Raw genomic sequence first — 26,595 nt, forward strand, 5'->3', positions numbered from 1 at the left:
TCACCTTGTAGCCAAGGAGAGAATGAATTAGTGGACCGGCTTCAAGGGTAAAAACATTACAGACATATTTCACAAGTTTGTCCTTTGAGTCAGCTTTGTCCAAAGGTTAAAACATTCACACACCCACTTAAATCATGGTTTATGGACAGCATCTAAAATGATTTACTTTCTATTTTAATTATCTGTAGCTTTGCATTACAGGCCTGTCTGTAAGCAAGTCAGGTCCCTAGATATGCACCTGCCACATGATCTGAACTGCAAAACTGAGAAGTCATTCTAGAAGCACGGCCTATTCATCTTGAAACAACCCCAGGCACGTATTTCAGTGGCCACCGGGTAAAAATTGCATGTACAGAAACACGTGTCACATCTTTTAAAAAGCCCTTCAGAGTTTTTGTTTAAAATCTATTTTGCTTAAAAAAGGTTTTAAAAAACTTTCCCCCCTCTGAGTTGTACTTCTATCCCCATCTTTGCTGTTGCAAAATCTTCCATACATTTCCATTCAGCATTCTGAGCGCCACCTCTCGTATGTCATAGCTTTACAACCGCTAAGTGAGGATGTTAATATCTAACTGAATGGGACTTATTTTTGTCAGTCTTACTCATGAAAATTAATTAGAGGAGATAAAATTCAAATATCCATGGTAGATCAGCTGTCTTGTCATTCATAGACAGTACATATATACAGGATCCTCAGGTTTTAAAGAGTGATGACACAGACATATTTAATGTACATTTACACAACTTTACAAAGAAATTTTAATTTTCCATAAATTTGCCCAAGCACTAGAAAAATCCCACCACTTTCTATATAAGACTTCTTTTTACCTATATTATCTTAACCCCCAACATTCTCATATGGTTAAGTTTAGGCTGGATTTTAGCTACAAGCTCAATTTTTTTCTTTAGAAAATGTTCTCACAGTTTGAAGGTTTCTATTTGGCAAAATCTAATAAGGAAAATGTCTATATAAAAGGGGGGTAGATGTGAACCTAACACACTTCATTCCCACCCTTAAGCCGGTCCCAAACCCTAAAATGCACAAGCAATGCTCCAAAGTATGAAACATTAGTAAGGCGGTGATCTTGTATTAAGATGGCTTGCCATACTGTACTCGAGTACTACAGGTTGATCAGTCGGTGCAGTTTGTAGGTTTACTGACTTAGTTCGAGACCCTTTGAAAAGATTGCTTAAATATAAAGAAAGAACATTATTCAAGTCTTCTTTTTTAACCAAAACCTTTAATCACAGTATAAACAAAAACATATGACAAAAGCTGAGGAGTTGAGAACAAAGAGTTCAGAATGTCCCAGAGGAAAAGCCGTCGTCCAGCAGATGTTCGATCACAGCTCCAAGCGTGAGCCAGCAGCTGCTGCCTCTGGTAGAAGTGGATGCTCCAGGTCTCAGACTTGACTTGGGAGGGTCCTGGGTCTCCAGCTGTGCTCACCGGTCCCGTTGTTGTTGTCGGCGGCATGTGACGTCACAGCCATGGCGGAGAGCACAGTTCACTTGGACCTCTGCCTCATCTTTCTCCTTTTGCGCTTCAGCCTGTACAGAAGTCGTCACAAAGTTCAGTCACACTTCAGGTGTTATAAAAAAATAAAAATTTTAAAAGGGTGTGAATGCAAAAGGGATTACTGTACGGCTATAAAAACGGACTCTTACCTGCGCATGCGCTTCTTTCGCCACTACGGAAAAGAGACAATGTTCAATTAGTAACACTTTTATAGAAATTGGCAAAAATATTTCATTATGGACTGCAGCTGCCAACATCTGTTTAAGAATGACTTTAAATTCTGATGGCTGTGCTAGCCCGTCAAACTGCACAAGCTTGCTGACTAGCTAACAAATGTAGCCCCGCTGGAAACTGTATTTATCTCATGACAGAGACACAAAACACCAACCTTAGCTCTCATGTCGACGTGGGAATGCTGCAAACAGAAAGAAAATGTTACGGATACGTTCGATTGACTTAATATTAAGACGATTAACTTGGATTCTTACACCAACGATTCCCACTCACCGATCGCTACGGAATCGTCTCCACGAAGGACGTCATAACGTTGAGACGTCCCATTTATATGGCCTCCTACGTCATTATCAATGGACGCCAGCGAAACATGGGAAATTGAGTTTTCAAGGTGGCAAGGATCATAAAATTAGTGGGTTATTGGACCATTTATTTTTAAATAATACTTACACAGCGCGCATGTGCGAGAGATCGCATCAAATCTTACTTATAATAGACTCACTCCCACCTCTGCACCCGTCCACGATATTCCTACATTTAAACTTTGCCACTGAACGTACCTTCCCCCTTTTCTCCTCAGTCTTTCCCAACAGTAGCATATTTTCCACCTACAACCTGCTAGTTTATTGCACTGGTAGGCATCATTGGAAAACCTTGCTTTGGTTGATCCAGTATGGAGATCTCATTCTTGAGGATTTTTGATTTTTATGTGCTGTCACAGGAAGGTTTGATCTTTCTCCTGTAGATAGATCAATATAGATGGATCTGTATCTGCTCCTTTGTACATGGAGGAACAGGTGTACTGCCAGATCCCTTCAAAATGACCTCCAGTGGCTATTTACACCGGTCAAAAGTTTTAGGACACCCCAATTTTTCCATTTTTTAGTAGAAAATTATGGAGTTTAATGTCTCATTGCACTCTGAAATTAAAGCATAGCACAAATAAGCAACTGGAGTGAGAAACGATATCATGGAATCAATTTATAGACCAAAGTGTATTCTAAACGTTTGACTCATCAAAGTAGCCACCTTTGGCAGATATAACAGCTGAACACGCCCGCAAAAGCTCCCATAAATGTGTTCAGTTCATCCCAAATCAGCTCGATAAGATGCCAATGACGCAAGCTGTTAACTCTCAGAAACTTGTCCTCTGATTCATTTGGGGTTTGGGGTTTGCCAGACCTCTTCCTCTGTCAGTTTGCCCCAGTTTCTGAGTGGCTTTTGATGGTAAAGGAAACTGTACTCACGCACACCTTTACTTTCTTTGCAATTTCTCTGCAGGAAAGACCTACATTTTTAAGTGTTATGATGGTCTGTCGCTCTTCCATTGTTAATTGCCTTTTTCCTCACCATTTCTGTAGCAACACACTAATTTCAGCAGTACAATACTGTTCAACTGATGCTCACAGAGTTTTATGCAGAGGGGGTTTTGTAAGTAATCCAGGAAAGTTGGAACCCCTGCAGGAATTAGTAGCATCAGCTTTCAAGGCTTGATCAACCTCCATTGCTGCAGAACAGCTTTAAATTGTTATCCCATTTTGCATTACCTGAAAAAGGCCTTTTTGTATAATTCTGAAATGTACATTTTCAATTTCGGGTAACATTACCCTTTTTTAACCTCTGGCAGTTCACCACTTACCTTTGTACCATTTTAAGCTATCACCGGACTTGAACGACTTGAATTGCAATAAATAACTGGAGGGTGGGGTGTTCTTTTGACCGGTAGTGTGTGTATACTCCATGAAGAGGCATGGGGGTCCTGTGACCACACCCCAGCACTATGGAGTCACCAGAACTGGCAGGTCCACCAATAATGCCCGTTCACTTCACATATGAAACACTGAGCATGTGTGACAGGCATGAAAGAGTCTGCCTGCAACATCATTCAGCATGACCAGTTTGGTAGAGGGTCAGAGGGTGATAGAGTGAAAAGGTATCTTTGGATGGTCGCACAAACCTACACATGCTAACCTATACCAAAGCCAGACTTCTGTTGCTCCAGTCGCAGTAAGCCTCCTGGTATAGGGTAAAACCCAGCCTCACATGAACAGAGGCACAGTTCTTGGATGACAAACTCACTGGAAGATCACATATTCAGATCCAAGTCTAGGATATAAGGCCCAGGACACCATCTGCTGTCTCAAGTGGAGCATGTCTCGGTGTTAACAGAGTGCACACAGGCACATGGGGCCACACACACTACTGAGCATCATTATGATGCAGGAATGACTTTGAAACCCTCAAAGGGTTAAAGATTTTCTAAACAAATTACACTATACCAGTAAAGATATTCAGCTTGTATACTCGATCCATCAAAATCAAATGTGATTAAATTGTTCCCTCGACTTTTCTATGCAACTACTGTGAACCAAACCCAAGATCTATCAAACATGTGGGCATAACTTAATCCTGATCCTCCAGCATGGCCAGTGGCTCGTGTCCCAACTCTCTGGGATCAGACCCTCGATAAATAAGATGGAATAATGAGCAGAACAACTCAGAACGGTTGTCCATTCACCTTTTTAAAATGTAAAAACACTCTTTTATTCATGAATACACCAAAGCAGAATGCACACAAATGATGTCAGGTGGTTTTTTAATGTTTCCAAAAATAGTCTCTAAAAGTGGGATTTGTTTTACAAAAGCATCCATATATTTAACAGGTATGGACTTCTTATGTAAACACAGACTGTCAGACTCAGTGGTGAACCCGTGGCAGGAGTTAAGACCATCCACAACTGAGGAAAAGAAATCAATTTGTTTTTACTGGTTAGATGTGGGAGGTCCCAAATGTTGATTTTAGAAACTATTAGGAGTAACTTATAGCAGAGGCTTACGAGCGTACACAGTGGAGCACAAACCTAAGCAAGAGCGGTATAAATGCTGCAATTAAACTGAACGATGGGGGATGATGTGATGAATCGGGACAGACGCCCACATTTATGCCCACGACAAGTTAAACTCATGACAGAGGCGTGGCTTCACTTCAAAGACCTTAAGAAAGGTATCTTAATGTCACACAATTAGACTGACGCAGTACTGTGCAGTCGCCATCCTTGGCCGCTCGGTCAAACTCTTTTTATTTTCCACATCTTTCACTACAGTTGGAGGATGAATGGAAGGCTCAAGGTCAGTCAAATGGTGGCATTTTCCAGTGAGAATATGCCCTTGTACAAAATATCCTCTCTGGTAGCAGACCACTGTTAAGAGAATAAGGATGTCTCAAAGGCAGTAAAATTTAATAGAGATATAAGTGTGTGTTTTGTAAGAGAGAGTGTGTGTTCTAGTGGGAGTGACAGATTTAAGGAGCAGCATCATCCCAAACTGACATCAGTTAGACTCAGAGGTATTTGCAGCGGTTTGCCCACAAGTGCCTCACACAGCTGGGACAGAAGGATTCGTGACGCCTGTTCTTTGGATCATCAGATGTCTGTCACAATTTATTGGAGCATCAATCTATTCTGCGGCCTCGGTCTCCATCGGCTGTCCTGTTGCATTCTCCACCGTCTTTGAAGCCTTTTTTTTTTTTCAAAAGAAAAGAGCAGACACTTGTCAAGCTTTCTCACAGAAACAGCATTAAAGTGAGATACAGAATCACACCGTCCTGGGTCTCACCTTCTTTTTCTTCTTCTTCTGAGTCTTACGGCTGGCTGAGCTTTGAAGTAAAGCCTTTATTGGGAGAGGGAGGAGTGGACAAATATGACTTTCACAACCCGATGAGCTACAGCATTAAATACATCAACACATAATGGTTTTGCAAGTGCGAAGTCAGCTAACAGGCGGGACACAGCAGTCCCATTAGTCTAATCCTTCTCAGGAGGAGGACTGTCTATAAAAACCATATATTACCTTCAGCTCTGGGTCCTCCACCTCGTGCTCAGACTTGTAGAGTTCTGGCTCAAAGAGGCTGTTGGTGATCCGCAGAGGTCCGTTGGCCATGAGCAGCACGGTGAACTTAAACTGGGCAACGAACTCGCCTGAGCACAGAGGGTTCACAGTTATAGAAGTAGTGGTAGTAGACACCTTCACAGTTAATGGTTTTCCATCAATCAACGTATGATTGTTTGTCAACAGAGACCTCTAGTGGCCAAAGAAGGTTTTTTTTTCCATTTTTGATGTGCGACAGAAGAGTGGCTTACAAGATGATAGTGAGGCCTATACGGTTTGGAGATGGTGGCACTAACAAAAAGACAGGAGGCTGAACTGGAGGTGGATGCTGAGATTTTCATTGGCCGTGATCGAGATGGGCAGGATTAGACGTGATTATATCAGCTTAGGTCGAGCAATTTGGAGGTAAAGTTAGAGAGGCAAGGCTGACATGGTTGGCACATGTGCAGAGGAGCGAAGATTCATAGATGTAGTGAGGGAGGAGGGTTGGCGTGACAGAAGGATGATAGTGACAGGATGAGATGGAGGCGGGAGAACTATTGTGGAGACAGGCAAAGTTGGTCAACAAGATCTATGCAGAGAAACTTAAAAGTCATAACAAGGCTTCCTTTACCCAACACACTAAAAGACTGTTAATCTATTTGGCTGTTGTCCTTATACTGCAGAGAGTCTGTCACTCAGAGCTGACCAGCCAGTTTGGAGCCACCTGGACCACAGTTTCTCCCACTGCACTCAGACGTGTAACGGTGAAGGCTGTGAAGTGGCAGGGCCTGACTGCTGCAAGAAGGGCTGCACAGTCAGTACTCATACTCGTCTATGCCAAACCCCAAAGCAGGTACTTCCACTTTTTGTCTCTCCATTTATTTCTCTTTTTAATTTTATCACTTACTTTAACTGCAACAGCAAGTTTTTATTACTTGTTGGATTAGAGACTTATTACTAGTGCTAAGTTTGCAAGAAAAAAGTTGCACACCCCTTTGAATTCTGACTGGATTATTATAATACTGGGTCAGAATAAGACATGAACCCAATCAGACTAAACAAATAACAGCTGCACGTTTTCACATGTCGTCGCTGAACACGTCGAAAGACCACTTATAGTACACGCTCGCTCCTAAATACACACTGGTGCTCACCCTCTTTCTCTTGCAGTACAGTGAAGGGCTGCACCAGCTCATGTTTGGCACACTCCACCACCCCCAACCTGGCCTTTGCTTCATCCTCAAATGCTCTGAAGACAATGGAAAGAAAAATAAGTGGATGAAGGTGCAAACCAATTTCGGTAATGATAAAATTGAAAGGCAAAAATACAAGAAATCTCTAAACTGGGGTAAAAGATGCTACCTCAGAGTGAAAGGCATGGTATCGAAGCGTCTCTCCATCTCGCTGAAGAATGTCCGAGACGTCTTCATCTTCAAGCCGTACACCTTGTTGGCGTCTCGTTTGTAAACTGTGGTCCTTTGACCTCCATCCTTTGCCTTATTTAAATAAACGAATTAACAAATTCTTCATACTGAGCAGAAAAAAACAAAACAAAACAGTTGACCATACGCTTCAATTCTTCTCACCTTTCCCTCTCCGGTGCTGATGAGCACATCCACTGCATATACTTCATGCACCTCAAACTCGGCCTTCTCGTGGTCCTTTCTGCAAATACCACACGACGAGGTGAGCTACTGGTCAAAGAGGACACATCGACCATTATACGCACCGGCTGAGAGAACTCACTTTTGCTGGTCCGATGGATTCTGGATGATCGTTTTCTCCCCGTCGATTACGTGCTGTTTCAGCTGATGGGAGAGCATGCCTGCGGACATTCGAAAACTAAAATGAGTCAAGTGGGCCAAAATCACATCTAGAAACCGAAACCACCGAGTGTTCACAAACACTCACCCTCAATGGGGGAGCACTTGAATGACTTTGCAATCTTGTTCCAGGCTTCCGTGACCTGCGTGTTCTGATGAAAAACAAACAGCGGCGATTATGAGACGAGGTTCAAACGGCTATCTGGTCACACAGATCCGGTCAGTGGGAGAGCTTTACCTGGTTTCCCGGCTTGACGAGGCGGAGAGCGGCTTCAGCACAGAGGTGAGCTGCCTTAATGACGTCCGCCTTACGTCCTGTCAGTGGGTTGTCCTGCGGAGACACGAGAGGTAAGTTAAAGACTGAAGGTATTGGGATTATTGGCTGCTACAGGGCGGGTGTGTTCCTCGTACCTTGGTCACGCCGACAACAAAGCTGTGAGCCACATTTGAGATGAAGCCGTCGACGTGCACACCGAGATCACTGCACACAAACATGAGGAGGTTAAATTTTGGCTTAGTTTATGTTTTCAGTGCTTTTTTTCCCACCTTGCAGTAGGATGGTGAGCATAAAATGGGAAGCTTACATTTTGACAAGATCGCCATCCTTCAGTATGATTTCAGGATCACTCTTCAGAGGGGAGAAATGGCACACACAGTTGTTAACAGACACGCATGTAGGAAAAGCGATACCTGGGAAGGAAAGAGAGAGTGAATGAGGGAGTGCTGAGTCAGAGTCAGATTGGTGACTAATGAAAAGCCCAAAAGAAAGAGCGAGCAAGAGAAAGAAAAAAATACCTTTCTTCATTTCCTTTTCCCTCTTGAAGATCTTTCCAGTTTCTGCCGCAATGAAGGCATCTCCCTTTTCGCACAGGCTGAGCACGGAGACGCCAGCTTTAGCTGCCTCTACTACAGCCTTCAGAGCTTCTGCAGGGCAAGAGATAAGAGAGCCATTAAACTGGTTAATATGGTGTTTAAATAACAGAGGGCAGATAAGTGTCAGGCTGAAATACTATTTTCATCATAACTTTACTTGCTGATTAACTCCCAGGTCAATCAGCTGTTTAGGCTCCCAAAACGTTTAGAATTAGCGGGGAAAGGCGCTCTTACAGTGTTCCTCTTATCATCAGAGGGCACAGATAAACCCATTTCACATTTGCTATGAGATTAACGTTTGACAGGCTGCCTGACAGCTGCGGGTCTGCCCAAATCTGCGCAATGACGAGAGTGAATTAGGTGTCTTAAATCAAGATCAGCTTATCATACATAAATCATAATAAGGACATACTGCCACTGATGTAAAGGACCAGCATATGATGTGATCTCGTGCATCATACAGAGAAGGGCTGGGGATGAAAAACAACCAGTCTCTATATTAAACCAAAAAGGGTCGTGAACTAAATGCTTTTTTCTGTTTTTTCCCCCAACATCAAGTATGTTTAGAAATGTAATTGTCTGGTAGGCAGCCTAGGATTAATTAGATTTGTTTCATTTCTTAAACCACAATTAATAGTGCCACAGAGAAAGTCGTTTTAAATGGTCTCTGCTTACGCCAGTTATTACCTTTAATTACACCGTATAAGTCAATCAGATCACCAGCAGAGTTGAATTAAACTTAATTTGTACGGATCTGAATTCACTGCACACATGCGTTTAAATGTGAACTGCCTTATTTTGAACACTTGCATGTCATCTGTACTTGCCATTGTTATCTGTTAACGTTAGCAGTTACAGCTAGCTAACGCCTGATAGCCAGCTAGCCCAGCCACATAGCTTCCTAGCTTACCGGTGTGCTGCTGTGACAGCTACATGGAGCTAAACGTGTGCGGATAGCTTTGAAGAGAAATCTAGGTGTAAATGATGATAAAATACGTATTTTATTCGTTTATTTTTTTTTTTAAAAAAGCCCCCGCTTCCTAATGTGATCTTCCTGTTATCGCTGCACTGCCGCGGCACATGGCATAGCTGCTGCCTGCATATGACTAGCTGACACTGCTAGCTTACATCAGGCGCAGCTCTGGTACTTGTAAGAGATCAAAACGCCTCGTTAGCGATGTATTTACTTACGGTTTGCAATCTCTGCGCCCATCTTGTACTTGGTAACCACCAAGTCATCGGCGATGGTTTGCTCCTGCGTCTCATCATCTCCAGACATGTTGGCAGTGTGTCCGCGAACTCGAGAGTAACTTTTTCCCCGCGGGTCTCAGTCAGGCTCAGGACGGACCACGCTGCTCTGCACACCGGCCCGCCCGACTCCGGCCGACAGCTCACGATCAGCAGATCCCGCCCGCTGCCAAAGACACACTCTGCAGTCAAGATAGTTCACTTCCAGCTCGGTGCGTTGACCGATGGTTAACTGTTGGCCAAATGCTTTACGTTTAAGTTTTTGGGTGTCTCATATTTTTATTTTATTTTTTTTAACATAATATTTGTTCAGTTTTACTTTACTGCACCCCAATAACATTATAATAGCATGGTAATTAGCTCATAAGAGGGATTTAAATTGAGAGATATAACTACTCTGATATATACAGGTTTAATTGGTACATACACAGTACCTAATAGATAGATACCTACAGTATCTATCTATCTATCTATCTCCTCATCTTGCTCTTCCACACACACACGCACACACCTACACAAATACACATTAACAAAAAAAAGTTTATTTGGGGAATAAGGTTAGGATTTACATGTTTTGCTTCAAGAAAAGCACGCTCTGAAAAATACGGTGGAAATGAAATGTACCCATCAGTTTTACGGTTTCTATCGCTACTTGAACGAAAGCGGAAAGATGTGACCGTTGACTCTCACTTCCGTCATCTCTGATCTGCATCTGAAAAAAAAGCAGCGCGAGCGCGTCACCAGTGCCGTCACTTGCCTTTTGCGTTTCAGCTCTGCATAAAACACGTGCCTCCCATAGCCGGTAAATCTATAGAGTACAGTCTCTTTAACTCTGTCATTTTAATGAAAGATTGAACAATCAATTAAATAAAAAAATAAAACAAATAAAACAACCACAAAACAACATTTTATTGTTTTATTATATAAAAAAATGTCAACATAATGTAAAAAAGACTTCTGTTCACATATAAATGACAACTGGTAGGATATCTGCAAACTAGTCACTTGAATTTATATAATAATTCATGTTTCTATAAGAAGTACCAGGAATCATTTCATGTTGCTGCATTCATTGTGATATGAAGGTAACTTTATACATGCTTGACGACACCCTCCAGTTTGTTGGCCTTGGCCATCTCACAGTTGGTTTTCACGAATTATTATTCATCAAATAAAGAAGAATCAAAAATATTTTAAATATTTTTTCCCTCCTGAAACTTTGTGGCTGAAAAGAACCCACAAAAAATTGAAAAAAAAAAAAAGGTGAACATGAATATGAAACAGCCCACATTTATGACAGCAACTTTAGCAACTCCAGCAGTTTCTGTGCCTCTGTCCCTGGCTGCATTATTAGATGCGCACAGCATCTGGTTTGAGGAACAGCCTGCTGTGCCAGTAGTCTGGGTTGTCGAATGATGTGTTGCTTGCAGGTTCCCCCACACCAGCGCACACCTTGATATATTCCCCAATCTCTGTGCACCTGCCACTGCCCATCTCCTCACAAATAACCCTCCCCTTTACTGGGAGGTTCTGGTATTCTGCTTCCTTACATCTGCTGGGCACCACCCCAAATCTGTTCATCTCCTCATACTCCTCCACCTTTTCTCCCCCAGCTTTCAGCACATCTGGCCTGGGCATGGCCGTACTGCTTAGAGTGGCTTTCTTGTTTGTGTTCTGGGTTTCCTCCGTTTCCTCTTCCTCTTTGTGCTCCTTTTTCAACACCTCCACTGTTTGGTGTATTTCCTGTTCTTCTGCTGCACTCTTTGCAGATGTTTGACTCCCACGTCTCTCCTGTGATGATTCATCTCCCTCTGTAGAGTCAGAGTGCCTGATGTCCATGTATTCATACCTGCCATTCCCTTGGGCTGGCTCTCCTGGGTCATCCACAGCTCTGATATCACTAGTGATGTCACTAGTGAGTGGATGTTTCTCTGCTGAGTTTATTCGCTCTTCTACACTTCCTTCACAAGCCTCATGAACTGTATTCTTCCTTACAGCTGAGGCTGGTGGCAGAGTTTCTTTGTGTGCTATGTCCTCTATGGGTAACAGAGCCCTGAATGTTGGGGAGGGTAAGGGTGGGGTTTTGCAGCAAATCCCCACAGTGGGGTCATCTTCCTGTCTTGAAATGCTGCTGGCCAAGCGAGGAGGAGCGCTCTCCTCCGTGTTCATGATTTCATATTCCTTGGTGGGATTTATCACCATAAAAAGCAGGTTATCCTTGAGCCTTGAGTTTCTTTGGCCAGAATGAGAAATTCTAGAGACTTGAACTGTGATAGGGTGTAAAAAAGGAAGAAGATTAGGAAAGATGCTTTGGTTAAATACATGATTTAACTATTTAAACCAAGATATAACAAAACAACAAGGCACTGTTCCTATCTTACTGCTCATAATTTACCTCTTTCTGGTGTACTAGGTGAGCCAGGTAGGACATAGCCATAGCTGTCCACCTCCTCCTCTTCCTCTGCCGTCCACACCTTGTACGAGGGTGGACTGGAGGCTGTTGAAAGTTTCCTTTGTTGGCTGATCGGCACACGACGATTACTCCTCTCTGAGTCAATCCTGGCCCTGTGAAGACTCCCCGTCCGTAAGCCTTCCTCATGCACCTCTGCCTCTCTGCTAATCCCCCTGACCTCTAACCTCTCAGGCAGAGTCCGGACTGAGCTCAGACGAGACCTGTGAAACCACAGCTGGGACGGAAAAGCAAAGAGTGATGGATAGTTTTTTGGCCTGCTGGCCGTGCCACCAGTAACATACTTATTCAAAGTGAAGTCCTTTGGAGATGTAGCTAATCATATCAACTTTTTGCAAATCAGAAATTAGGAATGTGTCTTTGCATGCATTTGTGTGAAAGTTTGTTTTTATAAAAACCTGGCGGAAGCTGTCTGCTGGGCTTGTGGTCATTGGCAGGTATCCTATAGGTCCCGGCTGATATGTGCCACTCTGCAAAAAAAACCCCAAAAACAATTGGTCTGCTGATTCTGCAATTATCCTGTAACAACAGTGCAAAAATCCAGGATGTTCTTCTTTACCCTGCACGAATTAATCCGAGAACGAGACACACTCCAAGACGGCGAGTGCTGAAGAGGAGGTGTAACCAGACCATCCTCCAGTCCCTCCTCATCTTGCTCTTCTAAACCTGCATCCAGAAGTCCTCGCTCTGACTCCCTTCGATGGGTTGCATCTGAGACAGGTTCTTCTCCTTCCAGCTGCAAAATAATCAGGAATATCAGGCTTTAAGATTAAAGACTATATTTCAGAACTAAAAGTTGTAAAATGAGTAGCCATCATAGTCTCACCTTGATGACAAGGTATCTTGGTGGGTCCCTCGCCATGCGAGTGAAGTCACTGGCCAGTTCTTTGAAGGTCGGCCTTATATTTTCATCAATCATCCAGCCTAAATATAACAAGGAAAGCACGAATTTTATTATGTATCAGAATGTTATTGTGAATAATGCCTGAATAAATGGTAAATATAGCACTCTTCTACTTTAATCACTTAAGTTGATTACTCAAAATACTTTTTTACTACAAGCCAATCACACACATTCATATAAGCACTAATTTTTAAATTTTTTTTTTATCTAAGCACCTTGTCTAACATCACTGCGCACTCTTACACTTCAGTTGCATCATGGGCAATTCAGGGTTAACTATCTTTCCCTGGGATACTTCGACATCGAGACCGAAATAGTCCGCTCTACTTCCTGAGATATGTGTGTGTGTGTGTGTGTGTGTGTGTGTGTGTGTGAGAGAGAGAGAGAGAGAGAGAGAGAGGGAGACTAATGTTTTGACTAACATTTCACCATGACCATGTAGACATCTATAGTACAGATGTGGGGCTGTGACAGACGCTCGCCCTTCTCCAGCAGACCTGGCACTTCCTGAGGCGACACGGATGCATATGGCTCCGCCCCAAATGACATAATCTCCCACACTGTCACCCCTGTCCAAGAAAAGAGGACAATTTAAATGCTCCATGCCAAAATTCACAGACAGTGACGTTTCAAGAGGAAGGTTAATGTATTAGTCAGACAGACACACACACATACACACACACTCAATGACATCCTGTTACCATAACTCCAGACATCACTCTGATGAGTATATCTTCGAAACAAGATGCTTTCGAGTGCCATCCATTTTATTGGTGTCTGAATAAACAGAAAAAAATGCAGAAAGTCTACTCAGATTGGTTTGTGTTTGATTGCATTACTGGAAGAGACAATAAAAGCTGTTTAACAATTCAGTGTGCATCGCAAACTGAATGACTCACAACAACCTTTGTGTCTGTGTAGACGTATTTCTTGTCATCAGGGTAAAGGAGGTCTGCGACGCCGTAGTCAGAGATCTGGACCTGATAGTCATTTTTCAGTAAGATGTTGCGTGCAGCCAGATTCCTGTGGACCATGCAGTGCTCTTCCAGATAGTACATGCCCTGAGAAACAAATGTGTAGTCATTGTAGTCATTAATATATTTGCACAGAAAAGTAAACAAACAAATAAAAAAATAAAAAAACTGCCCTCACCTTTGCAATCTGCACACACCAGTTGAGCAGGAGCTGGGGGTCCAGGCTGTTCTTCTTTTGCCTGATGTGCTCCAGCAGTGAACCTTGTGGACTGAGCTGGGTTACCAGTTGCAGACTGGCACCTGGGCAGATGCCCAGCAGCCTAACGATGTAAGGGTGGTCCAAGCTGCCCATGGAGAGCATATGCTACACAACAAACAATGCAATGATAATGTGATTATTGGACATCTTTTGGCATATGATAAAAGTCAAGCATTCATTCTTTACACTAACTTCTGTGTGTGATGTTAAACCTTTTTTTTCAGAGGAGACTCACATCAGTAATTTCAGTGAAAGTTTGTCGACCGGAGCTATCCTGGATTGTCTTAATGGCAACGGGTATTTTTACCGTCTCTCCTTCTGGAGTCCAAAAGCCCTTAAACACAAATTAAATGTAGAGCTGCACACTAATCTATGGATAATCAGTGAAAGTCTAACAAATCCAGGCTAATTAGTACCTTGTGCACAGTGCCAAAAACACCAACGCCAAGGGATTTGGCTTTTTTCAGCTCTGAGGGCCTCAGAAGGCGGGCATGAACCTTGGTGCCTTTCTCTCCAGGACCCAGCGGCTCAAAGCTCTGCCACAAACAGAGCAGTTATTCCAAGGTGATTTTCCTCATCACAACAAATGCAATTAAATCAGTCCAGAAGAGATAGTTGAGTGTTTTGTAAAGTCTCACCTCTCCGCTCTCCAGGTACCTCCTCATAGCCCTCTTGCGACGGATGGCAAGTCCTCTGTGGTAAAGCATGCCCAGGAAAAACAACACCAGGCAGAAAATTAAGCCAGCTGGGACACCCAAGGCTATGCCTGTGATCTGACCACTGCAGAGAGAGAAATAACAGAGTGAGCACATCAGCTAAAAAGAAAAGATTTTATGTCACGATAACACCGCTTACTTCTTGGGAAACTGAAAATTACACTTTTAGAAATAAAGTTTTCGAGTTCAAATATTTTTTTTGTTATAACAGTGCAATGATTTGTGATTTAGATTTGAATTATGGAGAGCCAATACAAATTGCAGTGTACTGTTTTATGTTCACCAGCAGGAGGAAACACTAACCTACTAACTGCCAGTCTGGCTGTCTCTAAACAGTCCTTTAATCCCGGGCCAATGCATCTGAAAAATAAAACACAAAGTTTTCTTTATTATGCAGAGATTCAATAACCTAACTGAGACACTTCACTTTGGGGAAACATGTCCAGTCTCACCCCTGTGTGCAGTTGTGGTGACACGGTTGACAATGACCCTTCCTGTTGGGGTATTTGAAAATGAGTCCCTTCTGTCCATCATTTATCCCAGTGGGACAAGAGGACATGCAGAAAGGACCATCTTGAAAGCTGGCACAAGCCACACAATCATCTGAACCCTACCAATGAGAGAGAGAAAGGAGGATCATAAATAGAGACTATGTGAGATAAAATCTGCTAGAGTGACAATGAACCAGAAATGAACCACAACAGTGATGCCACCAATATACGAGGTATCACAAAGCCTGCATTCAGGTATGCAGAAGAGCATTCCTGAATGCACTACAGCTGGGCTACAGCAGCAGAAGACCACACCAGGTGCTACTCCTGTCAGCTAGGTCTGATGAGTGCTGATCTCTGCTACAACATTCAGATGGTAGGGTTAGAATTTGGTATAAACAACAAGCGCTTTGTTGAATCAATGCCACAAAACTTAGTTCTGAAGGCAAAGGAGGGTCTAACCTGACACTGGTGATGTGTACCAAATGAAGTAGGTGGTGAGTGTGTTTCTAAGTACCTTTCTTGTTTCATCTAGATTTTAACAAATGGACTGCTTATCTATTTTAAAAAAAATAATCAAAATTCAAGCTAGAGTTCGTATAAACTTCTGGGCTACTGTGTCACTGGATTATCAAAGCTATAGTGATTACCGGTCCAGTACAGGTGACTTTCCCACTCTGAGCCTTGCATTCTGAATGACAGGCGGTACACTCGCCATCCGGACCTGCAAATTCCCTTGGTGCCCTGCAGAAATATTATCCAAGAAGCAAAACAAAATATTACATATATGTTCAACATACACACATGAATCACAAGAATGTAAACTCACAACCACTGACCCGTTGTAAAAATGACAGCTGTGCACACATGTGCCGTCTCGACTGTAGTTCCTACAGGAAAGACACTGTTCAGGCCCCGGGCCCCAGCATCCTGCGTCTGAACATAGCTGATCACACACGTGGCCTTCTGCAACTACATCACAAAACTGTGTAAGAACAGCACTGATTACTTGCTTACAACATACAACACAATAGTGAATTCTGAGTTTAATATGCTCAAAATATAACATTTAGAATATAGTGAAGGTTATCTGTTAGTCCAACAGCTCGCCTCACCACACTCTGCCAATGGCTTGTTGTTGCTGAGGTTGCCGCCTCGAACTCGGCGGCCTCTGAACAGCTGCGTCCAGTTTACAGTGTGGTGGTAGCAGAGATTGCTGTTCAGACTGATGTACATGCTGCCGTCACTGATTTCTTTCAGAGAGCGCAGACCCAGTGAGGTAAGAGTGGGGACGCACATGACCGTCAGAGAAAAATGGCTTTCGTTGGAGGGTTGGAGGATGAAGAGGGGAGAAAAGGATGATTCAAATGGAAAAAACATCAGATTGTCTGTAACAGATTATGTTGTAGTTCCAAGCCTGTTAGATAATGCATTCAGTCTCACAATGAAACTGTTGGAGGTTTCTTTCCCTTAAAAAGGAGTTTTTTCTTTCCACTGTTGCCAAGTGCTTACTCAAAGGGGTCATCTGATAGTTGAGGCTTTCTTTGTATTATTGTAGAGTCTTTACCTTACAATAAAAAGTGCCTTGAGGCAATTTTTGTTGTGATCTGGAGCCTTATAAATAAATGAGTAATTCAACAGACAGTCCTATAGATAGATATTAGTCTGAGTAAGACAAATGCCTCCATGGTTTAAGAGTAATAGATTTCCCTTACACACAAACATAATTAGTCCCTCATTTAGGGTCATATTCAATAAAAAGTCAATTTTATAATTCTTAGTCAAACTCTGTTTTAGAAAGCTAAGATTATCCGGGTACGCTCAGGCAACCTGACAAAGAATGAATGACAACAGACCACATAAATACACACGAGGATGATGAGGGAAATAGAAACGCACGGGGAACACAGCTGATACAAATGAACATGATGCCACAGGTGAAAACTAAACACACTGAACATGGAACACAAGACTCTAAAAATAACATAGGAAACATGGAGACATTAACTGGAAGACCCAAGCTTGACACCAGACAGCGAGAGAGAGGAAAACATAACCACAGTGGACACGAGAAAGAGGAAACTAGAAATCACTGGCTGCAGAAACATACATGGATACACATGACAGACAAGAGAGACATGAAACAGAACATGGAGAGGAGACGTAAACAGGAAAGGGACACATGCACCTTAACACAGACACACAGAGAGGGACACAGAGGAGAGAGACACAAGGAGAGTATACATGACAAATGGGGGAGATGACGGGAGACAAAGACATCACTGAAACATATAAAGGACGAGGGAGACTTAAACACAGGGGACTTGACAGACTTGACACACTGAAGACAGGACACCAAAACCAACATAGTAGGGAAGACACAGACATGGGAAGAACCTAGACAGAGGAGAACTAAATAGGGAATCAGAACTCAATATCAACAGAACTGACTAAAGCTTAAATTTTACAAACAGGAACATCATAACACAAAAGGGCATGAAACTCAAAATACTAGGTCAAATGACATCCCATAACACCAAATCACACATTTGAATCCATCAGCTGTTGTGATAAAAGTATCCTGCTCTGGCCTCTCACTGACATGTGTACAGTATAATCTGCAGTCTAGTCTTACTTGTAGAGCGTCCTCCCTTGAATGGTAGTGAGGCTCGAAAAAACAGACAGATCATTCAGCTCTTTGGGCCAGGACTGGATGTTTAAGAAATCTGAGAATAAAACACAGTGATTATATTAAGCACCATAGAAAATGACACTGTGCATACCATTTTGCAGATAATTTGGATATTTGTTTTCCCCCAAAGGAGAGCATATATCATTTGATGGATGCAACCTTTGTGTGCATTATCAAGGGATAGAAGACAGCCTCATATGTGACAAGAAAACCAAGCAGTTTAATGTTAATTGTGACTGTCACCTCACCGAAGTTTAAATGAATAGTTTACGCCAAATCAAACTTGATTGTGCTATGACAATTGAGAGAAGGGAAACATCTTTGCAACCAAAGGCAACTCACACCAAATTGGGAAAAAAACATGGATGAATAGCACTACAGGTCTAGGCAGGAAACATGCATGCTTGATTGTGAAATTCTATATAAAAAGCGATCGCTGGAAAAAAGTGTCAGCTGTCACAAACCACATGAGTGCACCTGTTATTTCCCTGACTGTGCGGAACACTTCCAAATTTTTGGCATCAAGTGGTGGGATGTTTTTAAAATCATCTCTGTGAAGAAAAAAGACAAAAAATTACTATAAACATACCAAGTGTATGGCACTATACCCTGAGATGCATACTGACAGTTACCCCATAATCCCCGTGACCAGGAAGTGAAGGCTGCCCTGAATCTTGGTGCAGTTGATGAAGCTGTTGATGTTGCTTGAGTCCACAGTCTGCCTGTCTTCAGCACCAGTGCCTTCACACACTACAGGGATGACCAGAAACAATCATATCTGACAACTGAGATCTAATCTTGGTGGAAGAAGTGAAAAATTTGTATTCATTTCAACCTTTTGGGCAAAGTCCGCTGCAGAGCTCACACTTCCTCTGGCCTTCTTTCTCTACCTCCATCTTGTCTGACGGACAGGCGCTCACGCAGGAGCTACCATCCACCACAAAATGAGCTGTGAGGAGGAGGAAGAAAAGAAAAACACAGGGAATATGTTTATTATACACATGCAGAGGAGCAAATAAAATAAAATGATTCACGATACAACTTTAACAATCTTAAAAGTCAGTAATATGCTTCCTGACAGCCTACTACCAGGTTTTTACCAGCTTTTCTCTATTCTCTATGTCTCCTATCCACCCTAGACTCCTTACTGACAATATGGGACACACATGAACACACCAGATTCAACACAACACCTGAAAACTTCTGTTGCCTGGTTAGAGTTGGATGTTGTATTTAGTTTTTGGCTTTTAATATGGGGACTAGCATTATGTTAGATCTGATACCATATATTAGTGCTGACTGCAGCTTCATGAACAGGCTCAGTGTGTAGTATATGAAAAGGTCGCCAAACTCCTGGGGAGATTGGCGACTGAGCTGAATGTTTTCCACTTGTGAATAATCTTTCTCATTGTAGAATGATGGACTTGTTTGGAAGTGGCCTTACAACCCCTCCGAGACTGATGGGCAGGATGATCACTTCTGATGTCTTTCCTCCCTGGCACTGAATGCTTCAGACCAGAAAGCGCCAAAACGTTTGTCTTTATAAATGTGGTCATGCTTGCTAATGACTAATTAACGGCAGCTAATTAATTAATCCTTCCTTAATCCTTCCTCTCTTTATCCTTTTGGAAACAGAAAGAGTGTACTTTATTTTTCACATGCTGCTTGTGCATTTTGGCACAGTGTAATATGTCATGTGTTGTTGGTAATGTGAGGTTGTTGTTAGCCTGCCATGGACCAGATGATTTTTATTATTACAACCTGATGCTTCAAACCTTAGAACTGAAAAAGACTGCACTGTCGTTTTTTGGTTTTTTACATGGCTGAAAAAAGTAACAAGAAAACTTTGAGACTTGTAAACACATGCAGGCCACTCACTGGGGCACTGAGACACACAGATGGATCCGTATTGGTACTTGGCATTAGGGTTGGTTTCCATTTGAAACGTCTGCTTGTTATAGATCAGAGCCCGGGGACATTGTGGCACACAGGCTCCGGAGTCATTGAAATGACGACATGCCTTTACAGGAACACACACAGAAAGAAGAGAATCAAAATGAAATACTAAAAGCCCATATGTGAAGCTGCTGAAGTAGATCACAATTAAAAAGACATTCATGGCCTGCAGAGGCTGAATCATACAGATTTTGGTTATAAATGACTTTTCTTCTAATGTCACCAAGAGGTCAAGAATTTTGTTTTGGAATAGTGTGGATTATTTTTTATGGCAGGCTATTATGTGCAACTATGCATTTCCAAATTTAACTTGATTTTAAACCTAACTTCATCAAAGTAAGGCTGTGCGAGCCACAAGCATGAATATAAACTCCAGTACAAGAATGTGCTTGCATGAACTATTGTATTTACAAGCTACATCACATGGCAACAATTAAAGGCAGACTGACCATCCATACCACAGAAGAACAAAGGAAACAAAGCATTAGTTTCCCTTAAACTCTGGAAAACCTGTTCAAGATTTAGAATTGGGCCCAGGAAGTAAAGACTTATTCCCAGCATGAGATACAGGAATTTAGACTTAAATCCTTCATGAAATACAAAAAAAAGAATAAAACCATTTTCTTGATTCATCAGCAAACCTCTCCAAAGAGAAAAAGATAATTCACTTACAAAACAGTCCACATCTTGGGGGCCTTTACATCCTGCTGCACACTCTATGTGACAGCAGTCCCTCGGGCTTGTGCCAAAGCAGCGGCCGTTACACTGTGGAGCGCACACCGTCTTAGTCACTAAAACACACAGGAGAGACGAGTTAATCGGAAGTCACAGAAATGTGTATGCGTGTTGAACCTTTGTGTGCGTGTCTGTGTAGCTTTGAAGAGATATAATGAGGTGAAGTGAAGAGGAGGCAAAGGAAAAACAAAACGTGGGCGCTCACAGATCTGGCATTGCTTTTCGTTTGGTCCCCAGCAATAATCTCCGCAAGATTTATGGCATGGGCCTAAAAAAGAGAGACACATAGAAAGATAAGCGTTTCTTATAAAAAGAGATGATTTAGAGATGAATTGGAATACGTATAGCAGACCAGCAGTGACCTTTCTTTCCATTGTATTTGATATCAATAGGAGCGCTGCTGTCCCGGACAATATCCTGCCAGAAGATCCAGGGACCATAACTCAGGTATTTGTTATTGATAATCTGCACCCCTCCCTCCAGAATCTCTGTGAAAACATTAGTGAAACATAACGCAAGCTAGACAGAGAAAACGGTTAACACAGCTTTCAGCAGATATATCAGTATCAAAGGTGAATCAAAATATACACTTAAAAAAACAGTATGAGAATAATTTTTTCATGATAAAAGATGCAGAATTTGGAACAAGGTAAAAGAAATGATCTCTCAGGTCATTTCATTTCAGTTTTATTTATGTAGCACCAGTTCACAATTGTAATGTAAAAAATCAAAATTACAGTTTAACAGATGTGGTGAGAAGTTTATCTCTACTCATCATGGGCCTGAACGTCAAAGTAATTTTGGACTGATTTCTTTTAACTCTTTCTTTTTTTTTCCAGGGTGAAATGATTTTGCACCATACATCTTTAATGTCTTTAAAAAAACAAGAATTACGTGCGCAAGTTTGAATTTATTTGGGGCTTTCTCTAAACCACACAGGGTCCAAAATATACACATACACCCTTTATATTTGGTTAAATGTCCTTTAGTAAGTTGTACCTTGTCAAGATACTTTTGGAAAACCATATTCAAAAAGCTTCTGGGATAATTCTAGCTGGACATTTGACCACTATTTTTAGCAGGTCTGGTAGAGATCATTTAAATTGTCACTGCTTTGGCACCAAGGTCCAGAAGATGACTCAAACTGTCACTTCAATTCTGCCAAGAAGAATTATGCCAGAAACTTGCTGATGGTTACCAAAAGCATCCTGATGAGGTGATTGATAGACAATGTGCTGAAGGACCATCCATCCATCCATCCATCCATCTCTTCCACTTATCTAATTCAGAGTCACAGGGGGGCTGGAGTGCATCCCAGTTGCCACAGGGCAGACACAGGGTACACTCTGGACAGGCTGCTAATCTGACTCAGGGCTAACACAGAGACACAAACAAGCATTCAAACTCACCCCTACAGGTAATTTAGAATCACCAATCAACCTAACCCCACTAACTGCATGTCTTTGGACTGTGGGAGAAAGCCGGAGAGCCATGCAAATACACCAAGAACATTCAAACTCCACACAGAAAGGTCCCGGTCAATTCAAAGGAATCATTTAAAGCCCAGACTTCCCATGACATTCATGCCCATGTTGAGTGGATGTTGAGGGGTAGCAGCAGTGCTGTAAGACTGTTAAAATGCTGTAGATTGAGATGAGTGATGTTTAAGATTATATAGGAATAAAAGTCAAAAACCAAATACGAAATTAGGTTCATGTTTTGTGTAATATTAGGTTGAATCAAGTTTGAATAAAGAGAGCACTTGAGGAACAGAGTAAGTTAGAGCCGTAGTAGGGAGAAGGTGTTTTCTATCCTTTACAGGAGAAGATTTCCACAAGAGAAGGACCCAGAAAAGGGACAGACCACTAGAGATTCACAAGTGTAAGGGGTCTCTCACCGGGTATGATTGGGTTCAGGGGTGAGGGAGGAGTGCTGATTGAGCTCTGCTCGCACTCTTATTCTCTCCTGCCCCTGATCAACTTTAGGCTCACTGATACTTTGGTGTGATTAACCTCAAGCATGAGTGTTCTCAAGTGGGAGCGGGCATTTTATTATTAAGACCACCTAGATGACATGGGGTTGTCTGGTTTGCTAAGTCACAGGATGCCAAGAGAGGGTCAGTGATCCTAAAGTCCACGACGTCAGGGGTGGACAGGGAAGCAGCTGAATGGGACAAGGAGTGATGCACCTGAAAGTATGGTGACCTCTGGTCAGCCAGAGGTCAAAAGGGGGAATGAGGGGTCCGACAAAATGCTTTTGCCATTATGTAATCTGTAGCTTCCACATAGTATGCTGATCAGTGTAATTTTCAATGATCAAACTGTAATAGAGACGAGCAAACATATTGGCAGAGCTGAGAAGGAGAAGCCTGTGTTATGAAAATGATTTTAATCTTTTATACATGATTGCATTTGAGCATATTAAAGAGCTGTGGCTCCTGGTCACGTGAAGGTCAGAAGTGTAACGGGTGAGATGTGAGAGCATTTAAGGGCGAGACACACATACAGACACAAATAGTGAGAGGTCATGACACGTACACAGTACACAGCACGCACGCGCCCCCGCACGTGCACACATACACACCATAATAGATCTATTTTGGTAGGGCAGAAGTGAAGATGTATTTTTGCTGCAAATGCAGAATTGTGCCGACGTACTTAGAGGAAGTGCAACAGATGTCCCAGGAGATAAGCGACAGCGAAGACGAGCTGAGGGGAAGCACCGACCCGAAGACAATGTACTTTAAACTATGTTAAAGTTCACGGAACATTTTGTGGTTTAGGCTGACGTATGCTGTATTAAATCTGCCTACCAACAGAAAAGGGGGCTGTACTATCTTAACCCTATAAAACTGTTGTCTGAATATGGTAAAGACAGTTCAATACTGATTGGGTTGTTGAACTCACACATGTGTTTATTAAAATACTGTCTAATTGCACACTGGACCGGATCTGTGGTTATTTATGGATTCCTCTCTCAACAATGAACCTTAACAATGTAAACTTCTGACCACAGCTGTATTTGATGGCAGGGACTTCCAGTAGGACCAGGCTTGATCTGAGATGTTGAGTTTAATTGCTCCATTTTATGTAATGCACCACTCCCCACTGTTACAAACGCCTTGGGTTTCAGAAAGCATTTTCTTTTACAGAACAAACATTGAACGTTTTCTTTCTCTAATATCTGTTTTTCTGTTGTTCTTCTAACCCGTCAGGTTTGCGAGTCCCAGCTGTTGTAGGCCGTTGGAGCCGTCCTTGGGGTAGTTGAGGAAGATCGATAGAGCAAAACGTCTTTCATACAGGCTGTTTCCTCTGATGACGCGCAGTTGGCCCAGAGGAATCTCTTGAAAGTGGTTCATAGCAATGAGGACATAGCCAGTCACCTCACGGATTCTCTAGAGTGAAGAAGACCATTAATATAAGAGGCAATATAAGAGGCTACTTCTACAATATACTCTCCACTTTTTAACGCTTTTTTTCAAATTTACCGACTGGAGGCCTGGAGAGTAAGGAAACATGACATTTACCTTGAGGAAGGAGAAGTCCCAGTTACTCTCAATCTGTGTGATCTCCAGGTTTCCCATTACAATCTCACAGCCATAATACCGGTTTCTAATCAGATTGTACTGGTTCTCCTGAGAGCCCGTGGAACTGAGTCCATTCTGCGTCCCTGGACACACTTCTAACACAGATAGGGAATAAAGATGAAAATGAACGTAAATAACACTGGGAAACTGAGTACTGTGGGCTGTGTTGTGTCTGTGGTATTTATAGGGTTGGTGACTCTCCCTGATGCTGTGTTCATGCCTGTGCTGGCTACAGATTTTGATGTGAAGCAGAGAGAAACAGGCAGGCTGTTACCCGCTTACATGGAGCAGTACAGGCCTGGGGCTGATGAAGAGGAGGCCAGGGGGGTCAGAAGAGAGAGTGACTTTTTTTTTCTTTTTTTTCCCCCTCAGACAAAGTGCTTCATTGTTGTAAAGCTATAAATGTGGACAGTGTGTCTCAGTGAGTGATGAGTGCTGCAGTGACAGACAGTGCTTCTGTGTATGCGTGTGCATGTGCGTCTGCAAGCCACGCATTGCTGAGATCATACCAAAAGACAATGGGCCGTGTGTGAATGGGACTCTCTGGCAGAGGGAAGGGAAATATCGTGAACGGAAGGTGACATACACACCATCTCTGAGTGCCCAGCAAGAAAACTGAGGAACTGGTCCTTTAATGTGCAAACGTTAGCCACCTGCAGCACTCACTCAACACAAGTCACATCTCTTGTCTTCGTTATGAACACATAACACACAGCTATAGGCCCCTGAAGACTGCTGCATAATAACAATGGAAAGTTACATGCTGACAAAGGACTGTTGCCTAATGCACACTTATATTCATACATGGCTCTTTTAAGCAAACACTGGCCCTGAATCATTCAGCTAATCTGGGAGGACTCAATAATATTCAACTCATACTTAGGATACTCAAAAACAGGCATTAGTACTTAAATTATTTGTTAATGTTTTGTATTTATAAAAACATTCATAAAACATTCATGAAAGGGCTCAGTGATCGGAAATTAGTAAATAAACAAAAGGTCCTGACAGGAAAGAAAAACAGTGTGATTGTTTGACAGCTATCTCAAAGGGAGATCTGAATGTTAGCAAAGACACATTAATGTCGTTGTAACTGCAGATAACCACATTAAATTTTATTAGAAAGAATTTAGTGACAGCGTGACAATCAGTTAATGGTAAATAGAGGTTCTTAAAGTGAATCTTTGCTGTTCTCTGCAGATTTTTACAGTGCAGTGCAAGGGCCTGGATAAGACCCTAATCATAACAATAAAAAAGCTTTTAAGGAAGAGTGGTGAGCTGTGAAGCAAACAATGGCATGGTGAGGTTTATCACTTTATACTACGAAAGCTTTAAGTGCATACAGTTAATTCTATTCTATTGCTAGAATTTGTCTGGTAATTGAGGTATTATCTAAATTTCACGAGATTCAAACTTAATGAAGACAGGATTTCAGATGTAGAATCACGTATATCCTCACCTTCATGCGTTTGAGATGATGTTCGAAGTCTCCAAGACAAAATCACTCCCAGTAAAATGACTCGCCACTGCTCCATGCTGATGTCCAGCCTGTTCACGGAGATCTATGCATATCACAGGGGTTTAGGTAGTCCTCCGAAGAGCCAATATGTATTGCAGGGAAAACTTTGACTAAAGAATATACAGTAGGGGGTGTAAAAGTTAAGAGTTAAGTCTCTATGAAAGGGAAAATCCGATCAAATCATGAGTCAAAGTGAAGGACAAGTGCAACTCCTTCAAAACACCTAATAAGACCGCAAACATCCCTCAGACTACTTGAAAAACTGAGAACAAGTTGTAGTTTATTGTGATGAGGGAATTTCCCTCCCAGATGGGGACGTGTGATTGGCCGATATCCCGACCAATCAGTGGTTTGTCCGTCATTTCGAGCTGAAGCCTCGGTTGTTACGCTAAAGCAAAGAATTTTGCTAAATTTATGAAGCCCTCGAGAAACGACTGACATAATACTGCTGACAGAAAGCTTAAAAAATTACAAACACGCGTGGCTAAAACACTATAATAACAAAAAAGCTAAATGACACACGAGTCACTGAGACAGACTCGGTTGACTAACAAGGACAGGTCGTTCAGTGTAGCATTTAACTGATTTTGGATGTGAATCTTTGCCGTGTGCAGCAGTGTGAACACCAGTTATTTTTGTTTCATGCTGTCAGCAGTGGAAGCAGCGTTTCGGTCCCCCCACCCAGTAAGAGCCCAGCGCTCTGAGTGGCCGCACTGTTTCCCCCCGTAA

General features: G+C 42.3%; 2 protein-coding genes and 1 long non-coding RNA gene across 5 annotated transcripts; all 3 read right to left on the reverse strand.

The window, feature by feature from the left end:
- Positions 1-1,221: 1,221 nt before the first annotated feature.
- Positions 1,222-2,133, reverse strand: LOC100711481 (uncharacterized). Its single transcript, XR_270256.3, has 4 exons — positions 2,024-2,133; positions 1,905-1,931; positions 1,666-1,688; positions 1,222-1,548 (listed from the first exon to the last, which is right to left on the reverse strand). It is a non-coding gene; the product is annotated as an uncharacterized LOC100711481 (long non-coding RNA).
- A 2,196-nt stretch (positions 2,134-4,329) lies between these two features.
- pa2g4b (proliferation-associated 2G4, b) lies at positions 4,330-9,728 on the reverse strand. Its single transcript, XM_003448176.5, has 13 exons — positions 9,508-9,728; positions 8,239-8,367; positions 8,028-8,133; positions 7,855-7,924; positions 7,682-7,774; positions 7,532-7,595; positions 7,367-7,445; positions 7,207-7,285; positions 6,983-7,116; positions 6,775-6,869; positions 5,600-5,727; positions 5,366-5,419; positions 4,330-5,266 (listed from the first exon to the last, which is right to left on the reverse strand). Exons 1-13 carry the CDS (start codon positions 9,593-9,595, stop codon positions 5,207-5,209), a joined length of 1,179 nt encoding a protein of 392 aa, XP_003448224.1. The 5' UTR covers positions 9,596-9,728; the 3' UTR covers positions 4,330-5,206.
- A 364-nt stretch (positions 9,729-10,092) lies between these two features.
- erbb3b (erb-b2 receptor tyrosine kinase 3b) lies at positions 10,093-26,422 on the reverse strand. Of its 3 annotated transcripts, none has more exons than XM_025901879.1 (28): positions 25,807-26,422; positions 24,288-24,439; positions 23,969-24,155; positions 21,124-21,249; positions 20,967-21,029; positions 20,699-20,817; positions 19,949-20,090; positions 18,906-19,019; positions 18,703-18,820; positions 18,548-18,621; positions 18,014-18,104; positions 16,494-16,696; positions 16,218-16,350; positions 16,029-16,122; positions 15,340-15,497; positions 15,191-15,247; positions 14,810-14,951; positions 14,588-14,707; positions 14,407-14,505; positions 14,091-14,276; positions 13,838-13,999; positions 13,640-13,715; positions 13,361-13,507; positions 12,861-12,958; positions 12,594-12,770; positions 12,433-12,504; positions 11,960-12,251; positions 10,093-11,831 (listed from the first exon to the last, which is right to left on the reverse strand). In XM_025901879.1, the coding sequence occupies exons 1-28, from the start codon at positions 25,880-25,882 to the stop codon at positions 10,915-10,917; spliced, it is 4,395 nt and encodes a 1,464-aa protein (XP_025757664.1). In that variant the 5' UTR covers positions 25,883-26,422; the 3' UTR covers positions 10,093-10,914. The 3 variants fall into 3 exon arrangements, with proteins under 3 accessions (XP_025757664.1, XP_005478113.1, XP_005478114.1); XM_005478056.4 differs by having other exon boundaries at positions 24,288-24,442; positions 25,807-26,417; XM_005478057.4 differs by having other exon boundaries at positions 13,844-13,999; positions 24,288-24,442; positions 25,807-26,415.
- Between the last annotated feature and the right edge of the window lie 173 nt (positions 26,423-26,595).

This window comes from Oreochromis niloticus, linkage group LG20 (assembly GCF_001858045.2).
Source record: "Oreochromis niloticus isolate F11D_XX linkage group LG20, O_niloticus_UMD_NMBU, whole genome shotgun sequence".
Classification (NCBI taxonomy): Eukaryota; Metazoa; Chordata; class Actinopteri; order Cichliformes; family Cichlidae; genus Oreochromis; species Oreochromis niloticus.